General features: G+C 43.6%; 1 protein-coding gene across 1 annotated transcript in view; it reads right to left on the bottom strand.

Annotated features, from left to right (window-relative positions):
* The window catches only part of Trs20 (TRAPP subunit 20), a 75,560-nt gene that overhangs the window by 5,534 nt on the left and 45,733 nt on the right, over positions 1-24,293 (bottom strand). Inside the window, exon 4 of the mRNA XM_068383516.1 lies at positions 8,851-8,965. Coding sequence (XP_068239617.1) covers positions 8,851-8,965 — 115 coding nt within the window. The remainder of the gene's footprint in view (positions 1-8,850; positions 8,966-24,293) is intronic.

Below are 24,293 nucleotides of genomic sequence, written 5' to 3'. Positions count from 1 at the left end.
TCTTGTCACCCCACACATCCATCTAAACATTCTCATCTCTGCCACATCCATCATCTTCTCTTCTGTCTTCTTTATTGCCCACGTCTCCGCTCCATACATCATTGCCGGTCTCACAACCGTCCTCTTTACTTTACCTTTCAACTTAACCCCTATTTTCCTATCGCATAGTACTCCACGCACTTTTTTCCAATTCTTCCATCCTGCTTGTATTCTGTGGTTTATTTCTGCCCCCAGATCACCATCCTCTACAACTGTTGATCCTAAATACCTGAAATTTTCAACTTTTTTCAATCTCAAATACTCTGTCTTTTTCTTGCTGATCTTCAATCCCCTATTTTTCATTTCTCTTCTCCACGCCTCCAGTTTCTCTTCTACTACCTCTCGCCTAGTGCTAAACAGTATAACATCATCAGCAAAAAGCATACACCAAGGAGACTGATCTTTAATAACTTGTTTGTTCCGTAACCGAAATACAAACCTTGCTATTTAAATAGGGTACTGTATTACTTTCGGCGTAGCTGAAATGACGAGCCATTAGATTTTTAACGAGGAGTAACTAGCTACCCCTCACCCCTCACACACCGGTGAACTAGTTCACTTTGCTTTTGGCTCGGGTGATGAACAGACGTGTCTGCTCTCACCCTCGCGTATTGACAGCCTTAATCTTTTTTGCTTTTTCCTTCAGTTGTGTGTTTGGAAGTTGGCCTCTCTCTTTATCATGCGGAAGTGCCCCGGGTTACTAGACCGCCCTTGTGGGACATATACCGTATGTCGGCGGTCGAAACGGACTCCTCCAGCCGTTCCACTGCTGGCAACAAGCTTCTCCCGCCTCCTCGTGTCCACCAGAGGAGGTATTTTGAGATCTAGCTCTTCCGTTGCACCACTCTGTGGAAGAGCTTACCAAGGGAGTTCCTCTTGATAGACTCTCTAGCCAGCAAGTGACTTTCTCGGCGACAGAGATCCTAAACCAGGAGAAGGTCGCGAAGTGTGCCATGCAGGCTACTTCGTGGCTGGATGTCTGGTTGGGGTCTCTGGGCATCCTTTTGCAATCCGAGGATCTGTCCAAGGAAAGCACTAGGAAGGCCCTGGAGACCTTCCTCCTCTCGGGCACCCGCACCATTGAGTTTCTGGCCCACCAAGTCTCGAACTTGTGGGCCAATTCGATCTTGGAACGAAGTGATGCAGTGGTAGAGAGGTTCCATTCGAAGGTCTCAACCATCGAAGTCAACAAGCTCAGACACTCTTCCCTTATGGGAAAGAGCCTGTTTGAGCTCAAGGATGTGGAACAGGCAGCTGAGAGGTGGAGGAAATCCAATTAGGATTCTCTCCTCCAAAGGGCTCTCACATCGAAGCCCTACAAACCTCCAGCACCTCAACAACAACCTTGCCAGTCCAAGACTACGAAACCGGCAGCGGCAGCGAAGACAACGGTGTCCAAACAGCAGCCCTTTCCTGTCAAAGACAAGAGAGGCAAGAATCCTAGGGGGAGCAGCCAAGGCCGCAAACACTAGAATTGGCAATCCCTGCATGTCCACCATTGGGGGGATGCCTACAAAGTTGCGCAATCAGGTGGCAGCAACTCGGGGCCGATTCCTGGACGGTTTCTGTAATCAGTCAAGGATATCGCGTCCCGTTCATAACATCTCTTCCTCCCCTGACAGCGAATCCATGGTCGTTGAGCTCCTATGCCATGGGATCGGCAAAGGGGCTACCCCTACGGGCAGAAGAAGGATGCTCTCCAAGAGGTCGTCGACGGGTACCCAAGCTTCTTCAGTCAACTCTTTCTTGTAAAGAAGGCATCTGGAGGCTGGAGACCAATCATCGACCTCTCAGCTCTGAACAGGTTTGTCAAACAAACTCCGTTCAGCATGGAGACAGCAGACACGGTCAGACTTGCGATGAGACCACAAGACTTCATGTGTACACTGGATCTGAAGGACGCGTACTTCCAGATCCCAATCCATCAGTCTTCAGTACTTGAGATTCAGCCTAGACAACAAGATCTACCAGTTCAAGGTGCTGTGTTTTGGTCTCTCCACAGCACCTCAGGTTTTCACCAGTGTTCACCCTGATCTCTTCGTGGGCACACAGTATCGGCATTCGTCTACTCCGTTATCTGGATGACTGGCTGATCCTGGCAGACTCGGACACCGAGACAAGCTTCTGGGACTTTGCCAAGATCTAGGGATCATGGTAAATCTCGAGAAGTCTTCTCTGCTTCCATCTCAATGACTGATATATCTAGGCATAATCTTGGACACCAATCTCCACAAAGCCTTTCCATCAGACGACAGGATAGCAAGGCTGAGGAGGGTCGCAGATCCTTTCCTCAGACAAGAAGAACTCCCAGCCCAATCGTGGTTACGTCTCCTCGGTCACCTTTCCTCTCTAGCCCGTCTAGTTCCAAATGGGCGCCTCAGGATGAGATCCCTGCAATGGCGGCTCAAGTCTCGGTGGAATCAAGGTCACGATTCCCCGGACATTTTGGTCCCTATGAGTCCTGCCGAACGGACGGACCTTCAATGGTGAGTGACAGACGAAAACCTCCGAAAGGGAGTGGCTCTTCTTGTCCTCCCCCCGGATTTGATGCTGTTCTCGGACACCTCAAAAGAAGGGTGGGGGGGCCCACGTTCTGAACCACAGGACCTCAGGACTATGGTCAGAATCAGGAAAGTGCCCCCACATAAACCTGCTAGAGATGAAGGCCGTCTATCTGGCTCTTCAACAGTTCCGACAGTACCTGGCGGGTCACTCCGTGGTGGTGATGAGCGACAACACCACGGTAGTGGCTTACATCAACAAGCAGGGAGGTACCTTTTCACAACAGCTATCCCATCTTGCAGTAGAGATACTGAGATGGACCGAAGTCCACTCGATTCCACTATTGGCTCGCTTTAATCCGGGCAAAAGTAATGTGCTTGCCGACAGTCTGAGCAGAGCATCCCAGATAGTGAGTACCGAGTGGTCTTTGGATCCTCTAGTAGCCAACAAAGTCCTGACTTTCTGGGGTTCCCGATGGTGGATCTGTTCGCGACAGCCTTGAAAGCTCCCGCTGTACTGCTCCCCAGTCCCGGACCCCAAGGCACTCTGGCAAGATGCCTTCCAACAACGGTGGGACAACATCGACGTTTACGCCTTTTCCCCGTTCTGTCTGATGAGAAGGGTGCTCAACAAGACCAGAATATCGGTCAACCTGTCAATGACCTTAATAGCTCCGCTATGGCATCACGCAGAGTGGTTCCCGGACCTTCTGCAACTCCTGACGGAACTCCCAAGAGAACTCGCTCCTCGACACGAGCTACTCAAGCAACCACACGCCAGCATCTTCCACAAAGCCATAGCATCGCTACGGCTTCACGCCTGGAGACTATCTAGCATCTCCTCACAGAGAGAGGCTTTTTGCAACAAGTTGCAGAAAGGATGTCTCGACACCTGCGAAAGTCATCCGCAGGAGTCTACCAGGCGAAGTGGAGAGCCTTCTGGGGTTGGTGTCATGGAAGGGGTATCTCTCCTCTTGATGCCACTATTCCAGCAATAGCAGAGTTTCTTGTGTATTTGCGGGAAGAAATGCGCCTTTCAATCTCAGCAGTGAAAGGCTATCACTCAGCCTGAAGTCTTGCCTTCAGGCTAAAAGTTATGGACATTTCCTCCTCGCTGGAACTTTCTCTACTCATACGAAGTTATGAACTTACCTGCCCTCAGTTGGAAGCGAGACCTCCTCCATGGAACGTGGTTCGAGTCCTCAGGGCTCTTAAGAGACCTCCGTTCGAACCATTACGCCAGGCTTCTGATCGCCACCTGACTTGGAAGACGGTGTTCCTACTTGCTTTGGCCTCGGCCAAGCAAGTCAGCGAACTTCATGGTCTCTCGTATGACATCGCCCATTCAAGGGGATGGGCGGAGGTAACGTTCAGGTTCGTCCCTGAGTTTGTAGCTAAGACTCAAAATCCAGGAGTGGCGGACCCCCGGTTTGACTCCTTCCGGATTTCGAGTCTCCGTTCTGTAACAGATGACCCAGACCATCTCCTACTGTGCCCAGTAAGGAGTCTGAGGCTCTATCTTGAAAGAACAGCTGCAGTTCGTCCTCGAGTGCAAGCATTGTTTGTGAGCACAGGAAGGACGAAGAGGAGGGTCACTAAGAATACTATCTCAGCGTGGATTTGCAGGGTCATCCACCATTCCCTGAATCCAGACCCTCCTCCGTCACGTCGCCCAAGAGCACATGATGTCAGGGGCATCGCTATGTCTCTGGCATTCAAGAGAAACTACTCGGTGACGCAGGTTCTACAAGCAGGGGTTTGGAAGCATCAAACAACCTTCACAGCCCACTACCTACAAGACGTTACCCACAGGAGGCTCGATACATTCTCTATCGGCCCTGTGGTGGCTGCACAACAGCTGGTCTAAACCTCAGGCTCCTTAATGGACAAGTAGCAGATGGTTAAGGGCATTGTTACCTGGTTTTAGTCTGCATGAATGAAAAGGTATGCCTGGCCCTTACTCTTTTCTTCATCCTCCCCTCTCTTGGGGAAAGCATCCTGGGTTCTCTGCACAGCTGACCTCAAACCACTGCAGGTAAACCATGCTTCCTTGTGTTCCTATGCTTCCTTGTGTTCCTAGTATTAAGATAATACTGTCGTGTCCCCCATACCCTTACGAGGTGGTATTGGGAACGTCTTAACCTAGAATTCCATCTAAAGGACTCCAGGTCAACTTCCTAGGATGAGTCACACTTTATTCCTTCACACACAAGCTTATGTAGGCCGCGATCCTTGCAGAGCAAGGTACTTGCGAGGTGCAGGGACTCCTTATCTTGAGTTCTACTTACTCAGATACTGAGTCCCCGGGAAAAAAGCCAAAGCCAGTACAGCTGGGACTTACCATCCTTCCTAAGGGTTAAGTCACCCTATTTAAATAGTGTGGTTTGTATTTTGGTTACGGAACAAATGACAAATTCGTACATAATTTGTATTTTTCCTAACCATACAAACCTTAGCTATTTAATCAAACTTGCCCGCCAGCCCTGTCCCCCAGGATAAGTCCTACCTCTAAGCAAAGTGAACTAGTTCACCTGTGTGTGAGGGGGGAGGGGTAGCTAGCTACTCCTCCCCTACCCCCTCGCTAACTAGCGAAGGGGTAGTAAACCCTCGTTATAAATCTAATGGCTTGTCATTTCAGCTACGCCAAAATAATACCCTATTTAAATAGCTAAGGTTTGTATGGTTAGGAAAAATACAAATTATTTACGAATTTGTCATGTTACTACATCCATGACCAGATCTAATAGGTAAGGGCTCAATGCAGACCCCTAATGTAGTCCCTCATTTACTGGGAAACTTTCTGTTAGGCCTATACTGCCCTCAACATTTGCTTCTGCCCTTTAATACATATCTTGAGTGATTCTTATGCATTTCTCAGGGACTCCCTTTTCTCTCATAAGTCTCCACAGCTCTTGACGTGGTACTCGATCGTATGCCTTCTCCATGTCAATGTATGGAAGGTTGGTAAAAGTGTTTAAGGGTACCAAGTACCAGCCTTCCATACAAATTACAATGTCCGGTGTCATACGGAGCTTGCTTACCATTTTGAGTCAAAGATCAGTAAGAATTGTTATCTTAATAGTAAGGTTTTGCATGGATGCTTTATCAAAAGATTTTTCTGGGAGACTGCCAAACACTCCGGAGAGCATTATCTGGAGTATTTCAAGAGGTCTCTATTGTTGCTTACATTCAAACCTGAAGGTCCTTGATCACTTTAGCCCAAGCGTGATCATCACAAGAGCCCGAAGGCTCAACATAACTCAAGTTGTGAGAACCAAAGAGCTCAGTGCAACTGGAACCCGAAGATTCCGGGCAGAGAGATCCCGAAGGCTCAATGCGATGAGGACCCAAAGGTCCCAGATTACAAGAATCCAAAAGTTCAACGAAACCAAAGCCCGAAGACCTACAAACCTAAGGACTTAAGAAGACGAGGCCCAAAGGTCCCGGGTTGCGGGAGCCCAAAGGCTCTATGCGACGAAAGCCCTAAGGTCCGAGATCACGCAAGCTCAATGCATGACCATAACGAGACCCCCGAAGGGATATCGCGACTTCAACACGAGGGCTCAAAAAGGCGTCTGCCGATGGAGCGGAGGAGCACACCCTGGATGGAGAAAGTTGAACTCCTTCACCCGACGAACCTCCAAAGGGGAACGTCTAGCAGATACCACCCAAGGGGGAGACTGCTCAACCTTGAGAGCTTCCTCACCCAGGGAGAGGTTTGTTCTCCCAAAAGAGAACATCGCTTAGGACAATGCCCTACCTCCGCCCTTGGGAGAGAAGTGTAGGAGACCTTTGACTGCAAGTGTTTCTCTCTCATGAACGAGAGATGTTCCCTAGAGTAGGAACATGCCTAGTACTTTGCTCTCCTACAGACCCTGGAGAAGCAACGTCTTTGGCGTCGGCCATGGGAGACAAAGTCAGACCAAGAGGCAGCAGCACCTGCAATAACCAGATCTCCTACGCAGGGAAAGGAGAAAACACAGGGAGAAGAGGGGTCAGAAACTCCTCCTCCCAACAGACCCCCAGAAGGGGAACATGGAGCAGAATCCTCCAGAGAGGAAGACTGCTCCTATCATAAAAAAGTTGATCACAAGCTTTCTCTCGCAAATGAGAGGAAAGTTCTCCCGAGGGGGGATATCGCCTAGAACAAGCTTTCCCCCAGCCCTATAGGAAAAAGTGCAGGAGCACGACACATGCTGGTCACTGAACAATCTCTCTCGCGGACAAGAGAGAAGTCCTCCCGAAGGAGGGCCTTGTCTTGGACTTTGCTTTCCCCCAGCCCAAGGGGAGAAGCACAGTCTTCGGCGACGAGATAGCAGCTACCAATCTTTGTTGAGCTGTCAGCAATTCTACCCATAAGGGGGAAGGTAACCAACGGCTGATGAAGGGAAGCTCTCCCTCAGAAGGGAGAACGACCCAGCACCCAGGAAGGTTAACTCTCCCTTGTAAGGTAAAGTTCTCCAACCCCTGGAAGTGAACCTCTTGGCAGCACCCTCTGCTTCACATCAACAAGCCTTGTTAAAGTTGAAGGTCGGCATCAAGTGCTACCTCGTGCATAACCAATGAGCAGCTCACGAGCTGCCACAGGTAGCGTAGTACAGTGCTCAGAGCAGCCAATTCCACAGGAACAAACAAATCTGCTTTCTACGTCGGCTGCTTTAGCCGAACAAAAAAGAACCGCATCACTATCCGAGGAAAAATAAGTTATGATGAATTAAAATTCATAAATCCTGTGCAAAAAAGACTACTCGGGAAAAAATTCAACCCTTAGAAGGGAATTCCTCGAGAGGTAGAGAACAAATTAAGACTAAGCACAACCCCCGCCAGCCAAGAAAACCCGTTATTTGTATTAGTACTCTTGTTGTTTCTGTATAAATTTTATTGGAATCGGACAAAAATTATTTCTTTTATGAATAAAATAGAAAAAAAGTTTCTTCTCATAAAACACTAGTGAATTAAATATTTATTGCTATGCATAATGCTATTGAGTGTGGAAATATTGGTTAGAGGAATTTTCTTTATATTTTTTTATAATGGTATTTATATTTTTTCATTTTTTTTATTTGAAAATTATACAAAATTTCAAATAACCTCACAATTAAAATTTCTCTGACCAAATATTATTGCGTTTTTATTTCTCTTTCTAACGATGTCTTTGGATGTGAAATATCTATATAAATAATGGAGAAATATACTTTTGAATGCCAATAACTATGAGGCCGAGATATCAGCCCTCAGTTTTGAAAAAAGAATACAAAGAAACATATCACAATATTGTCATCAAATACTATTTTCATTGTCAATGATAATTAGAGACTATTCTCAATTACTTAAAAATAACTAAACTTACTTACTATATAGCCTTCTCTGCTAATTACCACAAACATAGCCCAAGTCACCCAGCCCCAGCCCCACATCCAAAGGAAGTACTACCCACTCAAAGTTAAGGTATCAGTAGGTGCCACCTCCCGCTTTGTTGCTTGGTACATTCTTACAAGGGCTATCCTCTCCCTATACTTAGATAGGATTTTTCTTTTGCTTTTAGGCATGATTACTTCTGTTCACTAGCACTAAATAGCAAGAAAACAGTGATCACACCAAAAGAGAGAGGCTCAAAAATTCTTCTTACTAGTGGATCCTGGTATTCTCTGACACAGTGAGAGAAAGTGTTGAGCTGTCAAACATACTATTTATAGTGTGATATTTTTTCTTATTCTATAAGAATAGCATACTTATCATAGATTACCTGTAGTACCTTATACCTCCAGCACAAAAAAATGCAATAACTCCGTTAATTAAGGCAGTATTAGTACGATACTTTCTCACGAGAGACTTTAGTTGTGGTGCAGTTCACTGCTCTAAAGATTAACAATTTTTTATATCACACAGTATATCCACGAAAATTAACGCAGGGCAATCCCCTTAACCTATACCTTGAATGCAACAGTCTGTCTGCACACTTCAACATTTCTTCTACAAGAGAAAGAAAAAAATAAAAACAAATAAAATTAGAGAGGCAGCACTAGTACGTGTGAACAGCAAGCAGTTGAAATCATAAGCGAGTTCAAAGCCGACTGTCAGGTGGGCGAGGCTTAGCCTCTATCCATCTGCCAGTAACTACTTCTATATTACATTTTTAAAAGTTTAATGGCCATTCCGACTACGCTCAAACCATACTCCTATATAAAGGATAATGATTTGTATTCATGTAGGAACAAATACAAATTATTGTACTTTTGAAACATTTTCTTAAAGCAATCTAGTTATATTAGTGAATGTGGCTAAAGTAATAGAAGTGACAATTACCTACCTTGATATATGTTTCATACATTTCCATGAAGAAATTTTTAATGCCATCATCATTTTTCACATCATGGAGACATATTAACCTTATCCTTCCAGCTGTAACAAAAGCTGAAACATACCTGTAAAAATATATCATTAAGACTTAAAAATTTAATATTACTAGTTACATACAAAACTAATTCTGTAAATAAAATATTAGTAGTTTGTCTTGAGTTTTTTTTTTTTTGCTTCCCAGATTTGCTGTAAATAGACATTTATTCCATAAAATAGTATAATGGGCAGTCAAGAATTATTAATTGCGTCTTGCATTACTGTACTTGAAGCAGGTTCTTCAAAAGGTAGATCTCAAACTCTCATTCTTGTTGTAAATCCAGCAATGTGTATGTCATGTTGGTGAAGGCAGTAACAAAAAAGTCAACTTGACTCTCATATAATTCTTATATTAGATGCAATTCCCCTTCTAGCGACAATTTGAGTTTTGTAGCTAAATGTATCAAGTGTAATAATTTTCTTTCTCTGATGTGTAAAATCATTAAATTACTTATCTCAGCAATCTAGTAAAACTACATGGAGCTACCAAGAATACTTTACTGTTTCAACTCTGCCCCATAAAAATCTCAATGGCCATGCCCCAAAGGAGCGTTTCCCAAAGTGGGCTCCACGAGAGAGGGCCACGGCTTCCGGAAACCCTTTCTTAATATGTAATAATTAAAAAAGTTTTAATTTTAAACTATCATAATGAGCATTTATTTCTTTGGAGTACATAACACATTGATATAGGAAATTATAATCAGCCTGTATCTTGCATGATATGCAAAATGTCTTATTGGTTAACTCATCTTTAAAATACTGTATATCAATATGGCACAACAGCTCAATGCTGATATTGCTTAATAGCGCTAAAATCACAAATTTTCAAGTAATTTGTATTTTTCCTAACATACTTACCTAGAACTACCTTCTTAGGAGTTACTGGTAAACTCTTTATTCAGAATTAAGGCTAGATTTTTTTGCTGTGATCTGTGTAAGCAGAAGCATAGTCAACTAAAATTTAAACTAGGCTTGTATTATCTGTTACTTAGGAACGTTATCCAAAATTCAATAGTGTCTTGTTTAGGAACGTAAAATTATTACACCCTTTAAAATAGATAAGTAGCTGTAAACATAGAAATGCAAAGATAGTCAATACAGTTCACAGAAAAAGAGAGCAAGTAATGTTCAGACTCCTGAAAGACCTAACGACAGTGAATAATAAAAAAACTGCGGAAGTCTCTAAAGAGAAAATATGATGATATTTGTGTTTTGCATTGATTGTGGAACTGTTCTTGTGAATATTAGCCTCTATCCAGCTAAGATCAAAAGACATTCAGAAACAAGACTCACTAGCTGGAAATAAAAGTATTGATTATTTTAGAAATAAAATGTCATGAACTGAAAGCAAAGAAAACCGCTTCAGGTCTATTTTGGGCTTGAGCCATGTCGTCCTGATGGAAGTTCCCACTTGGGATATTTCGCCGAGTGATGTACCAGAGAATTTTACCTAAGAAGTATCACAGGGTTCTATTCCCTGGAGCGAATGTCCCAAAAGATATCATGTATACAACAGGGTCGTGTCTAAAAGAAGCCACGGCTATCCTTCTCCAAAGAGAGTTAATCTTGTCTCGAAGGATATGGGATAGGAATAGATACGTGGGCGAGAGAGCTGTTACAACTTCCGATCCCAGTGTGCTACTGTAAACATGTTTGCTGGTTCTCCATTACTTCTAGCAGTTTCATCTTGACAGTTTTGCTTCGGAATTTTGGCATGTTTTCGTAGCTTTTTAGAGTGATTTTGAAATCATGGACACTACTGCTTCTTCCTCATCGACTAAGTTGAGTACCATTTCCTTTTTGTTGGAGAATTTATTCTCCAACTTGGCATTTTTGCGCTGTGCATGCTTTTATTACCCGCAGTCGTTGCATGGCCGAAGCCGGCGGCTCATATATCCAAATCGCTCAGAAATACTTAGTTAATTTTTCATAGACATTGTAAAAATGTGTTTTATATATTCTTTTACAATTGTGGTATGAATATGGGCTATACCTTTTGCTTTTTCCTACATGTTTACAGTATATTTTATCAGTCTCGACTTAGGCTAACTCTGATCTTGGTTGTCGGCCATGAATGGTAATTGTGTACATATGCACCCTCATCTAATACCACGTATTAGATGAGGGTGCTCATCCTCCCTTGCTATTGATAAGTCATAGCAGGGAGCTGCAGCCTTGAAGGTCCTTATGGGAGCAGTGGATACTGTTTTACAGTTGTCCTAGGGCAACAGTATTTCACTCCTTTACTTAGCCTGAGTGTTTGGCCAGGCGGCACAGGTTGTTTGAACTTAGTTCCCTGCGTCTACACTCTGTTGATCCCTTAGAACACAACCAACCTTGTTCTAATGCTGACTAGTAGACCTTCCTTTCGTGTCGCCTTGCTCATTCCTAGACTTATTTACTTAGTTTTTGGTAGGCTGGCAGCCGGTTGTGAGGACTCTTTGAAACGACATATTAGTTCTAATGTTACAGTTAGGCCTTCCTGTCTTACCGCCTCACCACTTTCTAAGCCTCCCCTCCCTGCTTGTGTTCCCTTAGAACACAACCAACCTTGTTCTAATGCCGACTAGTAGACCTTCCTTTCGTGTCGCCTTACTCATTCCTAGGCTTCTTTACTTAGATTTTGGTAGGCTAGCAGCCGGTTGTGAGGACTCTTTGAAACGACATATTAGTTCTAATGTTACAGTTAGGCCTTCCTGTCTTGCCGCCTCACCACTTTCTAAGCCTCCCCTCCCTGCTTGTGTTCCCTTAGAACATAACCAACCTTGTTCTAATGCCGACTAGTAGACCTTCCTTTCGTGTCGCCTTACTCATTCCTAGGCTTCTTTACTTAGTTTTTGGTAGGCTAGCAGCCGGTTGTGAGGACTCTCTGAAACGACATATTAGTTCTAATGTTACAGTTAGGCCTTCCTGTCTTGCCGCCTCACCACTTTCTAAGCCCCAACCCCCCCGCTTGTTTGCCTGGCTAGTACATCTACTTCTTGGAAATTTGTTCCCCTCCCAGTCCAGTTCCCTGGCAACTGAAGTGTCCTTTATTGCTATATAGATGGACGGGATAGCTTGTTGGCTATCTAGGCTGGCCCTAAGCAGGTGAAATTTTATTCCTTCCCTGGATTAATTCTCTATGCCAACTTAGAGACCCCTCTTGGGTGGCCTAGTTGCCCTTTTCCCTTCCCAGTTAAGCACTATATGCCTTACTGTCCTAGGAACCGCAGTTCGGTTGTCTAGTCTACATACTCTAGCATTTGAGCATCTCTCATCAGCTATATAGGCTAGGCTTGCCTACACAGTAGTTTCCATATGGCCTAACCCTATCTAGGCAGTGAACTGGGCACTGGACAACACCCCTTCATTTCATACTGGGCAAGGGGACCCAGCTAGAACTGTAGTTACTTAATATTATTCTAAAGGTATGTTGTCTCACTTATTACTGGCATGCATGGAGTTTAATATTAATACCGACAGCTATATTTCAAGTAATTTGAACATTGCAAGCATTAGGGGAGGACAAAATAATATTGCAAAGAAGAAAAAACTCTAAATTGGTGGCTGAGAAAGGGAGAGATTTATGTAGGGGAAAGAAACGCTTACAGTTTGCAAAAATAAGAAAAAAAGTTTCATTAAAGGCAAAGATAAAAAATAACTATCATACGAACCTCTTAGGAATCAATTCTCTAAATATTTAATCTACATATACAAGTATAAATAAAGACAAACATAAGTATTAATATTTTGGCTAAATTTAAATGTAATTTGACAGGTTGTTTCACACCTCTGACCTGCCTCTACATTCTCACCTTTACATCAGAAAGACAAAAAAATTATGTAATATATTAAGAAAATGCTTATTATCCTCAGTGCTACACTCAAAAGGGACGGCTAAATATCGTATACAGTATAGTAACTTCCTAAAAGCCATGCTACAGAAATCTACATATTATAGTACATATATGAATGCAATAGTGTGTACGTTGCTGTTGCCTGGGTTGTCCAATGATCTCACAAAAGTTAACAGCAGCCAACCTTGGCAGTTAGGATTCAGAAAAAGCCTTTTTGGTCAAGATCAACATACGTAATTAAGACAAAGTTGCGACCTGGTGACATAAGAAAACTTCAAGCTTAATAGAGAACCCCACAACACTGCACTTCATGACCTATACAGTGAGCCAACAGGGTCTAGACATAAATCTCTGACTACCTTCTGATAATGGAGACACATTTTTTTTTCACTAGTGTCCACTGCAATATTATCCTAAGAATCCCCCACAGTAAATAATTGCTTGCCCTCACCTAGCACTTTCAAATTCCTCTACGGTGCCCTGTCGTTGGCAAGATATTCTGTTTTTTCCTTATTTAAGCACTGATACCTTATATGACAACTGGATGAAATTCAAAGGGCACAAATAGCGGAGGGGAGTCCTAATCGCTCTCGCTGTCTAGCTTTAATAGCCTTCAATACAGGTTTCTTTAATTTAGATAATTCATCCAAGAGATTTTTTTTTTTTTTTTTTTGACAATCTTCATCTTATTTTAAATTTCTAGCATATGATCCCCATTGGGTGCGGGGCACCATTACTCTGTAATAGAATGATTAATTTTTAGTGCTGGACTGGAGATAAACAAAATAAATAGTACACAAAATATATGAAATACAGTAATGTATTGTACAAATACAAACTAAGCAATATCATAAAAGTGATAAGAAATAAATCTCGAAATAATTTGTATTTTTCCTATACATATTTCCACATCCTGCCTCCCCTACTAGATCTTCAGTCCATCTCAAAATTCCTCATGACAAGCAACAATGCCCTACACCAATTCTGTACATTTCAAGGCAATATATATTACATTACAAAAAAAAAATCCAATAGAGAGGTAGAATAATCAAGTAAAAGAAATTTAATTCATCACCCATCCCTTCATCCACCTATCCAATTACTGTATACAGTATATAATATATTAAGTACATCATTTGACAGTTTCATGATATAAAAAAAATGTGTCAGGATTAAGACCATAAAAACTGAAAATCAGGTTACCATCCATCCCTTTCAACAATGCTCCGATAACACACATTACATTACATCACAGTAATTATTACAGGCAACCTTACAGTATTACAGGCATACAGAGTCATGAAACTATCCAGGTAAAAAAAATGACATTCGTTGTAGTCCAAAATCAATTTTAAAGAATACAAAACATTGATTTTGGACTAATGCAGTACAATTAACATTTACTAAATGTAATATAACTGTAGGAGATGATGAATGGGGAAGTATTGAATTAAAAGCTCAAGATAGAGACTGGCAATATCTAACCGAGGCCCTTCGCGTCAATAGGTGTAGGAGGAGATGATGATGAATATCACAATCACGGAAAATTTACAACAAGTAATTAAACAAACCCAGCCACATGAGGAGAAGCCAAGAACAGTATTTGAAGATGGACTCCCAAACGAGAGTTAACATAGGAGTGACTAGAAGAGAAGTAGAACAAGCAGTAAAGAAGATGAAAAATAGTAAAGCTGCAGGACCGGATAATATACCAGTAGAGATATGGAAGAATCTAGGAGAGGAAGGCCTAGATATCTTGTGGGACCTGACACAGAAGATCTTCAATCAGCAAAAGATGCCAGAGGAAAGGAGAAGAAGCCTAAACATTCCCATCTATAAAGGAAAGGGAGACATCCAGGAATGGGGCAACTACAGAGGCATAAAGCTGATAAGCCATACTATGAAAATATGGGAGAAGAGACTCAGAGATGAAACAACAATTGGTGAGAAACAATTTGGATTCATGCCTGGAAGAGGGACTGTAGAAGCAATATTTGCTTTGAGGCAGACGATAGAAAAGCATCGGGAGAAACAGAAAGGATTACGTATGGTCTTTATTTTACATGGAGAAGGCATACGATCAAGTACCACGTCAGGAGCTGTGGAGATGTATGAGAAAAGGAAGTCCCTGAGAAATACGTAAGAATCACCCAAGATATGTATGAAAGGGCAGAAGCAAATGTTAAGAGCAGTATAGGCCTAACAGAAAGTTTCCCAGTAAATGTGGGACTACATCAGGGGTCTGCACTGAGCCCTTACCTATTTGATCTGGTCATGGATGTAGTAACACAAGGTATTAGAGATCAGTCTCCTTGGTGTATGCTTTTTGCTGATGATGTTATATTGTGTAGCATTAGGCGAGAGGTAGTAGAAGAGAAACTGGAGGAGTGGAGAAGAGAAATGGAAAATAGGGGATTGAAGATCAGCAGGAAAATGACAGAGTATTTGAGATTGAAAAATAGCGAGAATGGGGAAGAGTTGAAAATTTCAAGTATTTAGGATCAACAGTTGCAGAATATGGTGATCTGGGGACAGAAATAAACCAGAGAATACAAATAGGATGAAAGAATTGGAAAAAAGCGCGTGGAGTACTATGCGACAGGAAAATAGGGGTTAAGTTGAAAGGTAAAGTACAGAGTACAGTTGTGAGACCGGCAATGATGTATGGAGCGGAGACGTGGGCAATAAAGAAGACAGAAGAGAAGAAGGTGGATGTGGCAGAGGTGAGAATGTTGAGATGGATGTGTGGGGTAACAAGAAGAGATGATACGGAATGAGGTAATTAGGGGTACCACAGGAGTTAGAAAACTATCAGATAAGATCCAAGAAAGTAGACCGAGGTGGTATGGTCATGTCATGAGAAGAGATGAACAGTATATTCGGAAGAGAGTGATGGAAATGGAGGTACAGGGAACGGGAAGGAGAGGGACACCAAAGCGTAGGTGGGTGGACTGTATCAAGGATGACCTTCGATCAAAGGGATTAACCGGTGATGAGGTGTGGGACAGAGATAAATGGAGAAAGCTGACCAGAAACATCGACCTCACATAGAAGTGGGAAAAGATGTAGACAACGAAGAAGATGAATAAAACAATTAAACAAACCTTGACTCAATACAGTTTTCCCCCACGTAAAGTGTCCCGTTCCACAGCCTTTTACCTACCACAATGTGGGAATCACAAATGACTCATTAAAAAGTAATTACTGTACTATACAAAAACTTGAAATAAAAAATTTCTCAGTGATTAATTCAGTGGGAGATTTGTATTTCTTCTGAGTTTCGACATTCTGTCTCAGGACATGCGCCGGGTTTCAGCAATCTGCTATTGAGCGATGTTAATCTCTAGCAGCACCAGAGATAGGCTAAGTCGGCAACTCTCCAGGTACAAAGGAGGTCTCTTTAACTGATCGATAACCTCGCATAACAGTTGGTATTTACAGGTTATCGACATTTTCCTAGGTGAACCAGAGACAGAATCCGTAGGCTCGGAAGAGAACAATAAAAATCCTGAAAAACCAGGCGATGACTCAGGGTAAAGTTCTGTTAAAGAAGAGCCAAACAGAGCTGTCTGGTCCAGGTCAAATACGCCAGACTGTGCCACTTCAGCCTAGATTTCCGACCGGTGTTTTAATCTACCATCAGACTGTCAGAAAGGGTTTGAATTCTGAGGTGACTCAGGAATGGAGGACAGTTCCTTCTCTGTAGTATTCGTCTGGTCAGTGAGATGAGGCCTCCACTCCATGACTCGAGGCTGAACTAACGGTAGGTCAGGAACAGGACCTTTTGACCTAGTCCATGGGGACTAAATCCACTAAAGGTGGGGTTTTTAGACAACAGTCAGTTGTCACAATTGGGTGGCAGAAAGCCAAGAAAGTCATAATCAGGATAAATGGATACACCGAGTCAGAAACAGGTCTTTCTAAACTAGCAGGTCTTGACCAGTCTGGACTAGAACTCTTGGAGCCATCAGAAAGTGGTTCCAACAACGGAATACTGGAAATTTCCCAGAATTCCCAACTCCCTGGAGGATGAACGACACCTTCCTCTCGGAAAGAAGAGGCTAAGAATCGGGGTGTTGGAAATTCAGGCACAAGAGAGTGAACCACCAATTCAGGAGTCCAAATTGGGGTTTCACATATTTCAGAGGGGCTGCACTCCCACAATTGGAGGACCACAAGATCTCGAATAGAATCAGGCTTCAATACAGGAGTCTCATTAAAATTTTCTGGAGGATATAACCAAGCATCCAGTGCTCTTTTTCCTCTCATAAATCCTACCTAGCTTAAGAATAGGCTTAGGCTGAGAAATAATTCTTGTAGGACAGTAACTTTTCCTTTGCTGTCGCAACTTGTTACAATCCGAGACAAAAAGTATGATGTAACTACTGCAGCCACCCCATAAGAGTCGCCATCACTACTAGAACCAGAACTCTCCGAGACTTCAGAGGAAATCGGACAATTATGCACAAGTCCTGGACTATTCTGAGTCTCAATTACAGGATCAGGACCCTTTGGATACAAGAGAAAGTGCTGTGAAAAAAGATAAACTGGAGGTTCAAGCTAGGCCTTTAACTGGATATGACAAACTTTTACCAGTTCCCCATTAGGCAGTCTCTGCAGCTCATAGGTGACCTTATTCTCGTGTACCTTAGTAAAACAGAATACCCCCTAAAACCTAGGGTTAAGGTGTCCCAACAGGTGCACCTTCTTAAAAACCAGAGAACCCTCCTTAAACGTTTTGTACCGAGGATGTCCTTCAGCCCATGGGTCTCTCATTTCTGGTGACAGCAATGAGATACTGTCTACATCGTGAGCATCCTTCAGTATGTTCTCAGCTGGAGTACAGCCACTCTCAGTGCAGTGGGAATGGTTGTAGCTGAGAACTGCTCGGGATAAGTCCTGGTCCCATTTCCGAGATTCCCCAGAAATCACCCTCAATAACTTACCAATGGTACGGTTCACCCGCTCCACTACACCATTACTAGAGGGTTTATATGGAGCTGTTTCCACATGTACAATATTGTACCGCTCCAACAACTGTAAATTCCTGGGAAATAAACTCAGGGCCGTTATCAGTCAATATGCGGACTGGAACATGAGGAATAACAGGAAAAACTTGGTCTTCAAGCGCCTGGCATAACATACTGCTCTTATGGGTACTGCCGTCACCCACTTGGAATAATGGTCAACTACTATACCATCAGACACCCAATAAAACCAAGCAACCAATTCAAAAGGAGAAGAGGTCACTATCTTCAAGGTTGGTGGGGCAACCACCTCCTTTGAAACCTTACAAGTCTGACATTCCAACATGTCCGGCACATTTCCCTGATTACACTAATCAAAGATTTGCGCCAAACAGGTTGACAGAGCATTGCAGTCATTTTCCCAATTTCCCAGTGAACATTCTGGAAATCTGTCTCAGCAACTAAGTCTATCAGGACATTGGAGGTGACTACTGGGACTACTGAGCCGTCTATGTTTCACTTCACTAGCAAACCCTGGTGCACTTCCAGGTCAGACCAACATCTCTTATAGGGTAGATAGGAGCATGGAACTAGAGATGCAGGAACCGCGGAGTAGATCATCTTGATCACAGATTGGATCTGTCAATGATCTCCTTGGATCTTGGCCACCTGACTAAAGGACAGATGAGCATTCCCAGAGAACACTCCACGGGGTCAGTCACCTTCATAACAGTGGTCTCGGTGTGCTGTGGGGAGACTGAGAGTACTGTACCTCGAGAGACAATTGAAGAACAGTAGTGTGGTCATAAACCAACTGTTCTCGGAGTGAATCCAGTGTCAGGTAGGCTGCGTCCATTAGATTCCTACCAAGAACAAAAGTTAATGTCTTTGGCAGCTACCAACGCATAGTTTAACAGCGGTAGTCTCCACCCGGAAGGACACTTCACCTCTAACTGGACGTAGCCTAGAATGCTAGTGCAGGAACTGATCGCCTCCTCTAACTGTTCTCTTGGCAGTACCTGGTACTCTATGCCAAGTTGGCTCAGTAGAGATTCATTTACAAGACAAACCTGTGTCCCTGTATCAACAAACGCACAAAATAAGTTTTCCTGTATCATTACAATACCTACTGCCGAGTGTTGAGACACATGCGCTGGTGCTTCCTGATCATCAGTGAACAAGCCCTCAGCGTCAGACACACGAGATTTCACTTCTGCCTTATGTCCCAGGATCAGGTCAGTTGGTGGGACATAATTACGGAGCTCGGTCAGAGAGTTAAAATGCACTACAGACAGACAATGAAGATGCACGAATGGATCACGATAGACTACAGGACAAGTGGGATCCCAGTTGACCCAAATTTCCAGGTTCAATAGCTTAGATGCTGCCTAGAGCAGCTCCAAAGCTGGGACTGTACCTGGAAAATGCATTACCTTAATCTTGTTCCGGCTAGTCTTGTCCAGTTTGAAGCCTAGTCGACCGGCATCCTTCAGAAACTGCTGAACTAAGGCATCCCGGAGCTTGGCTCCCTTCAGTTGTGTCGGGTGCAACACCTGGCCCTTCCATCCAGCAGTTCACACCTAGCTCCAAGGATTCTATGAGAATATCTGGACCACCATGAACCTCCTTATACAAGGCCAGTCCAGTAGGCAACTTGGGAGTGGTAGGTTCAGTAGCAAGCAGACAGTCAGTTAATGTGGGCCAGCGGGATAACCAGTCTGCTGTGGCATTCTGATCACCTGGACAGTAGTTAACAACAAAGTTAAATTCAGACAGGTCCTCCAGTGTCCGCGCTAGACGACTCTCCATCATCTTCATGTCATGAAAATATATCAGGGGATGGTGATCAGAATGAATCACAAAGAACTGACCATAGAGGAAGGCCCTGAAGGTTTTCACTCCACATCGCAGAGCAGACAACTTAAACTCAACGGTAGAGTAACGGGTCTCGCAGTCAAGGAAGGTCATGGAGTCGTATGCTATCACTCGACGCTACCCTGGATGCTCCAAGGACTCCTGGCATAGACAAACACCAGCACCCTCACCCGAAGCATCAAAAACAACTACTGTACAAGGGTTTAGCTTCAGCGGAGTAGTCAGGATACGTCAACATAATGTCCTCCTTGATCAGTTCCTTCAAGCACACAAAGGCACAGTTCATTTCTACAGTTACTACATGATCCAAAGACCATTCAGAACCCACTATCTGGGGCGCTCTGCTCAAGTTGTCGGAGAGCACATTCCTTTTACCGGGAATGAAGCGAGATGATAGGGAGACTGAGTGGACCTCTGCCCATCTCAATATCACTACTGCCAGATGCGATAGGGGCTGCAAAAAAGTACCTCCTTGCTTGTTGATGTAAGCCAGTATTGTGGTGGTGTTGCTCATCACCACCACTGAGTGGCCTGCCAGGAAGATGACCTTCATCTCTAAGAGATTTATTTGTAGGTGCTTTTCAAACTCTGACCAAACCTGAGGTTGTGTGGTGCAGCAAATGGGCTCCCCACCCTTCTTTTGATGAGTCTGATGAAAAGCATCAAGTTCGGGGGGGGAGGAGGAGAAGATCGACGCCCTTCAGCAGATTCTCGTTTGCCACCTGCCATTTGAGGTCCGTCTGTTCCTCTAGTCCCATGGGAATCAAAGGCTTGATTCGAGTTGGACTTTAGCCACCACTGCACTAGAGGGATCATAACCTGAGGTGGCCATTGGGAACTAGACTGGCCAGAGATGATAGGTGCCTGAGGAGACATAGCTACCTCTGGGCTGGGAGTTCCTCTCATCTGAGAAAAGGTCTTGCGACCTTTCTCAGCCTCACTACCCAGTCATCTGATGGGAAGGCTTTGTGCAGGTTGGTGTCTATAATCATTCCTAGATATACCAACCTTTGAATGGGAAGCAGAGATAACTTCTTGAGGTTTACCCTGATCCCCAGATCTTGGCAAAGCCCCAGAAGCTTGTCTCAGTGCTGAAGAAAGGTTGCCTTTGAGTCTACTAGGATTAACCAGGCGTCCAGATAATGTAGGAGATGGATGCCGAACCTGTGAGCCCAAGATGACACAAGGGCCAACACTCTCGTGAAGACCTGGGGGTGCTGTGGAAAGACAGAAGCACAGCACCTTGAACTGGTATTTCTTGTTGTCCAGACTGATTCTCAGATACTTCCTTAAAGATGGATGGATTGGGATCTGCAAGAATGCATCCTTTAGGTCCAGTGTGCACATGAAGTCCTGTGGTCTTATCACTTGTCTGACCGTGTCTGCCGTCTCTATGCTGAATGAGGTTTGCTTGACAAACTTGTCTTCAGAGCTGAGAGGTGGATGACTGTTCTCCAGCCTCCAGACACCTTTTTCACAAGAAAGTCAACTGAAGTAGCCTGGGGAGTTGTCTAGGACCTCTTGGAGAGTGCTCTTCTCCAACATGGTCAGGACTTTGGACCGAACGGCCAGCCCCTTTGTTGATCCCATTGCAAAGGAGCTTTTCGACACTGAAGTCTTGATCAGTGGAGGGAGAGATGAAATGAGCAGGACGCAATACACTGCAGGAATGAAGTTGAGCAGAAGCAGTGTTTGTTGCAGTAAACTGTAACACTCTCAGATCCATTCCTTAGCGGGGAGACCTAAAAGCCTCAAAGGAATGTAGGGGTTGCCGCACCATTGCTTCGTTAAGGGAAGCAACAGAGTTCTCAAAAAAAGGTCTGGGTCCCTAGCTGAATGAAATAGGAATTTTTTCAACTTTTAGGCCCGTTACTTTTAATCGTAAACTGGTTGAAAGGTTTTGATGGGAGAGAATGACTACACTTTTACTCTATCGAGCCAAAATAAGTGACATTTGTTGATTAGTATTTGTGTGGCGGGGTGGTTTGTTTACCCCCGCCAACCCCCCACCTCCGCTAACTAGTGGAGGGTAGTTACACCTCGCAAAAACTTTAATGGCTGGTTTCAGCTGTTGCCGAAATAATACTCCCATGTAAAGAGCGTAAGGTTTGTATCTAGTGTCGGGAAAATTTTTAAATTCATTAAAAATACCAATACCTGTACTTTCTTCTAAAAAGCCTATGAGAGGCTCAATCCCTTTTCCACCCAAAGCATAGCAAAATATTTAGGTGGAGGCCATATTTTCTCTTACTGTGAACAATTTGATAGTGTACCAAATTGTGCTCAACCAACAGTAATATTCCATAATGAGCACATACTGGTGCACTGCTACCATTGAAATATATTCGCATGAGGTAGGTATGCAGTCACCAACCTACTTACAATTACTATAACCTTTCAGTTGGAATTATACCTTAAAGGCCGGGGAGAAATATCTCTTATTTATTTATATTTCTTTTTGGCAAAGTCACATTTCTTGTCATTTCCTTACAACTTAGAATAAAATTGATATTTCATTTTTGAGAGAGAAATGCTTCTTAAATTAAAATTAATTGAAACTAATTTATATATTGATATTGAAAACTTAAATCAGTTATTGGGGCTCCACTGTACAATCTTATAGTTAAACATAAATACATACATACATATACCAAAGGCACTTCCCCCAATTTTTGGGGGGTAGCCGACAACAACAAGAAATAAAACAAAAAAGGGGACCTCTACTCTCTATGTTCCTCCAGCCTAACCAGGGACTCAGCCGAGTTCAGCTGGTACTGCTAGGGTGCCACAGCCCAACCTCCCACATTTCCACCACAGATGAAGCTTCATACTGCTGAGTCCCCTACTGCTGCTACCTCCGCGGTCATCTAAGGAACTGGAAGAAGCAGCAGGGCCTACCGGAACTGCGTCACAATCACTCGCGATTCATTCCTATTTCTAGCACGCTCTCTTGCCTCTCTCACATCTATCCTCCTATCACCCAGAGCTTTCTTCACACCATTCAACCACCCAAACCTTGGCCTTCCTCTTGTACTTCTCCCATCAACTCTTGCATTCATCACCTTCTTTAGCAGACAGCCATTTTCCATTCTCTCAACATGGCCAAACCACCTCAACACATTCATATCCACTCTAGCCGCTAACTCATTTCTTACACCCGTTCTCACCCTCACCACTTCGTTCCTAACCCTATCTACTCGAGATACACCAGCCATACTCCTCAGACACTTCATCTCAAACACATTCAATTTCTGTCTCTCCATCACTTTCATTCCCCACAACTCCGATCCATACATCACAGTTGGTACAATCACTTTCTCATATAGAATTCTCTTTACATTCATGCCCAACCCTCTATTTTTTACTACTCCCTTAACTGCCCCCAACACTTTGCAACCTTCATTCACTCTCTGACATACATCTGCTTCCACTCCACCATTTGCTGCAACAACAGACCCCAAGTACTTAAACTGATCCACCTCCTCAAGTAACTCTCCATTCAACATGACATTCAACCTTGCACCACCTTCCCTTCTCGTACATCTCATAACCTTACTCTTACCCACATTTACTCTCAACTTCCTTCTCTCACACACCCTTCCAAATTCTGTCACTAGTCGGTCAAGCTTCTCTTCTGTGTCTGCTACCAGCACAGTATCATCCGCAAACAACTGATTTACCTCCCATTCATGACCATTCTCGCCTACCAGCTTTAATCCTCGTCCAAGCACTCGAGCATTCACCTCTCTCACCACTCCATCAACATACAAGTTAAACAACCATGGCGACATCACACATCCCTGTCTCAGCCCCACTCTCACTGGAAACCAATCGATAACTTCATTTCCTATTCTAACACATGCTTTACTACCTTTGTAGAAACTTTTCACTGCTTGCAACAACCTTCCACCAACTCCATATAACCTCATCACATTCCACATTGCTTCCCTATCAACTCTATCATATGCTTTCTCCAGATCCATAAACGCAACATACACCTCCTTACCTTTTGCTAAATATTTCTCGCATATCTGCCTAACTGTAAAAATCTGATTCATACAACCCCTACCTCTTCTAAAACCACCCTGTACTTCCAAGATTGCATTCTCTGTTTTATCCTTAATCCTATTAATCAGTACTCTACCATACACTTTTCCAACTACACTCAACAAACTAATACCTCTTGAATTACAACACTCATGGACATCTCCCTTACCCTTATATAGTGGTACAATACATGCACAGACCCAATCTACTGGTACCATTGACAACACAAAACACACATTAAACAATCTCACCAACCATTCAAGTACAGTCACACCCCCTTCCTTCAACATCTCAGCTTTCACACCATCCATACCAGATGCTTTTCCTACTCTCGTTTCATCTAGTGCTCTCCTCACTTCCTCTATTGTAATCTCTCTCTCATTCTCATCTCCCATCACTGGCACCTCAACACCTGGAACCGCAATTATATCTGCCTCCCTATCATCCTCAACATTCAGCAAACTTTCAAAATATTCCGCCCACCTTTTCCTTGCCTCCTCTCCTTTTAACCTTCCATTTCCATCTTTCACTGTCTCTTCAATTCTTGCGCTGGCCTTCCTTACTCTCTTCACTTCTTTCCAAAACTTCTTCTTATTCTCTTCATATGACTGACCCAGTCCCTGACCCCA

This window comes from Palaemon carinicauda, chromosome 11 (genome assembly GCF_036898095.1).
Source record: "Palaemon carinicauda isolate YSFRI2023 chromosome 11, ASM3689809v2, whole genome shotgun sequence".
In the NCBI taxonomy this organism is placed as follows: Eukaryota; Metazoa; Arthropoda; class Malacostraca; order Decapoda; family Palaemonidae; genus Palaemon; species Palaemon carinicauda.
The sequence above is the reverse complement of the archived record's forward strand: the minus strand, read 5'-3'. Positions and strand labels throughout refer to the sequence as shown.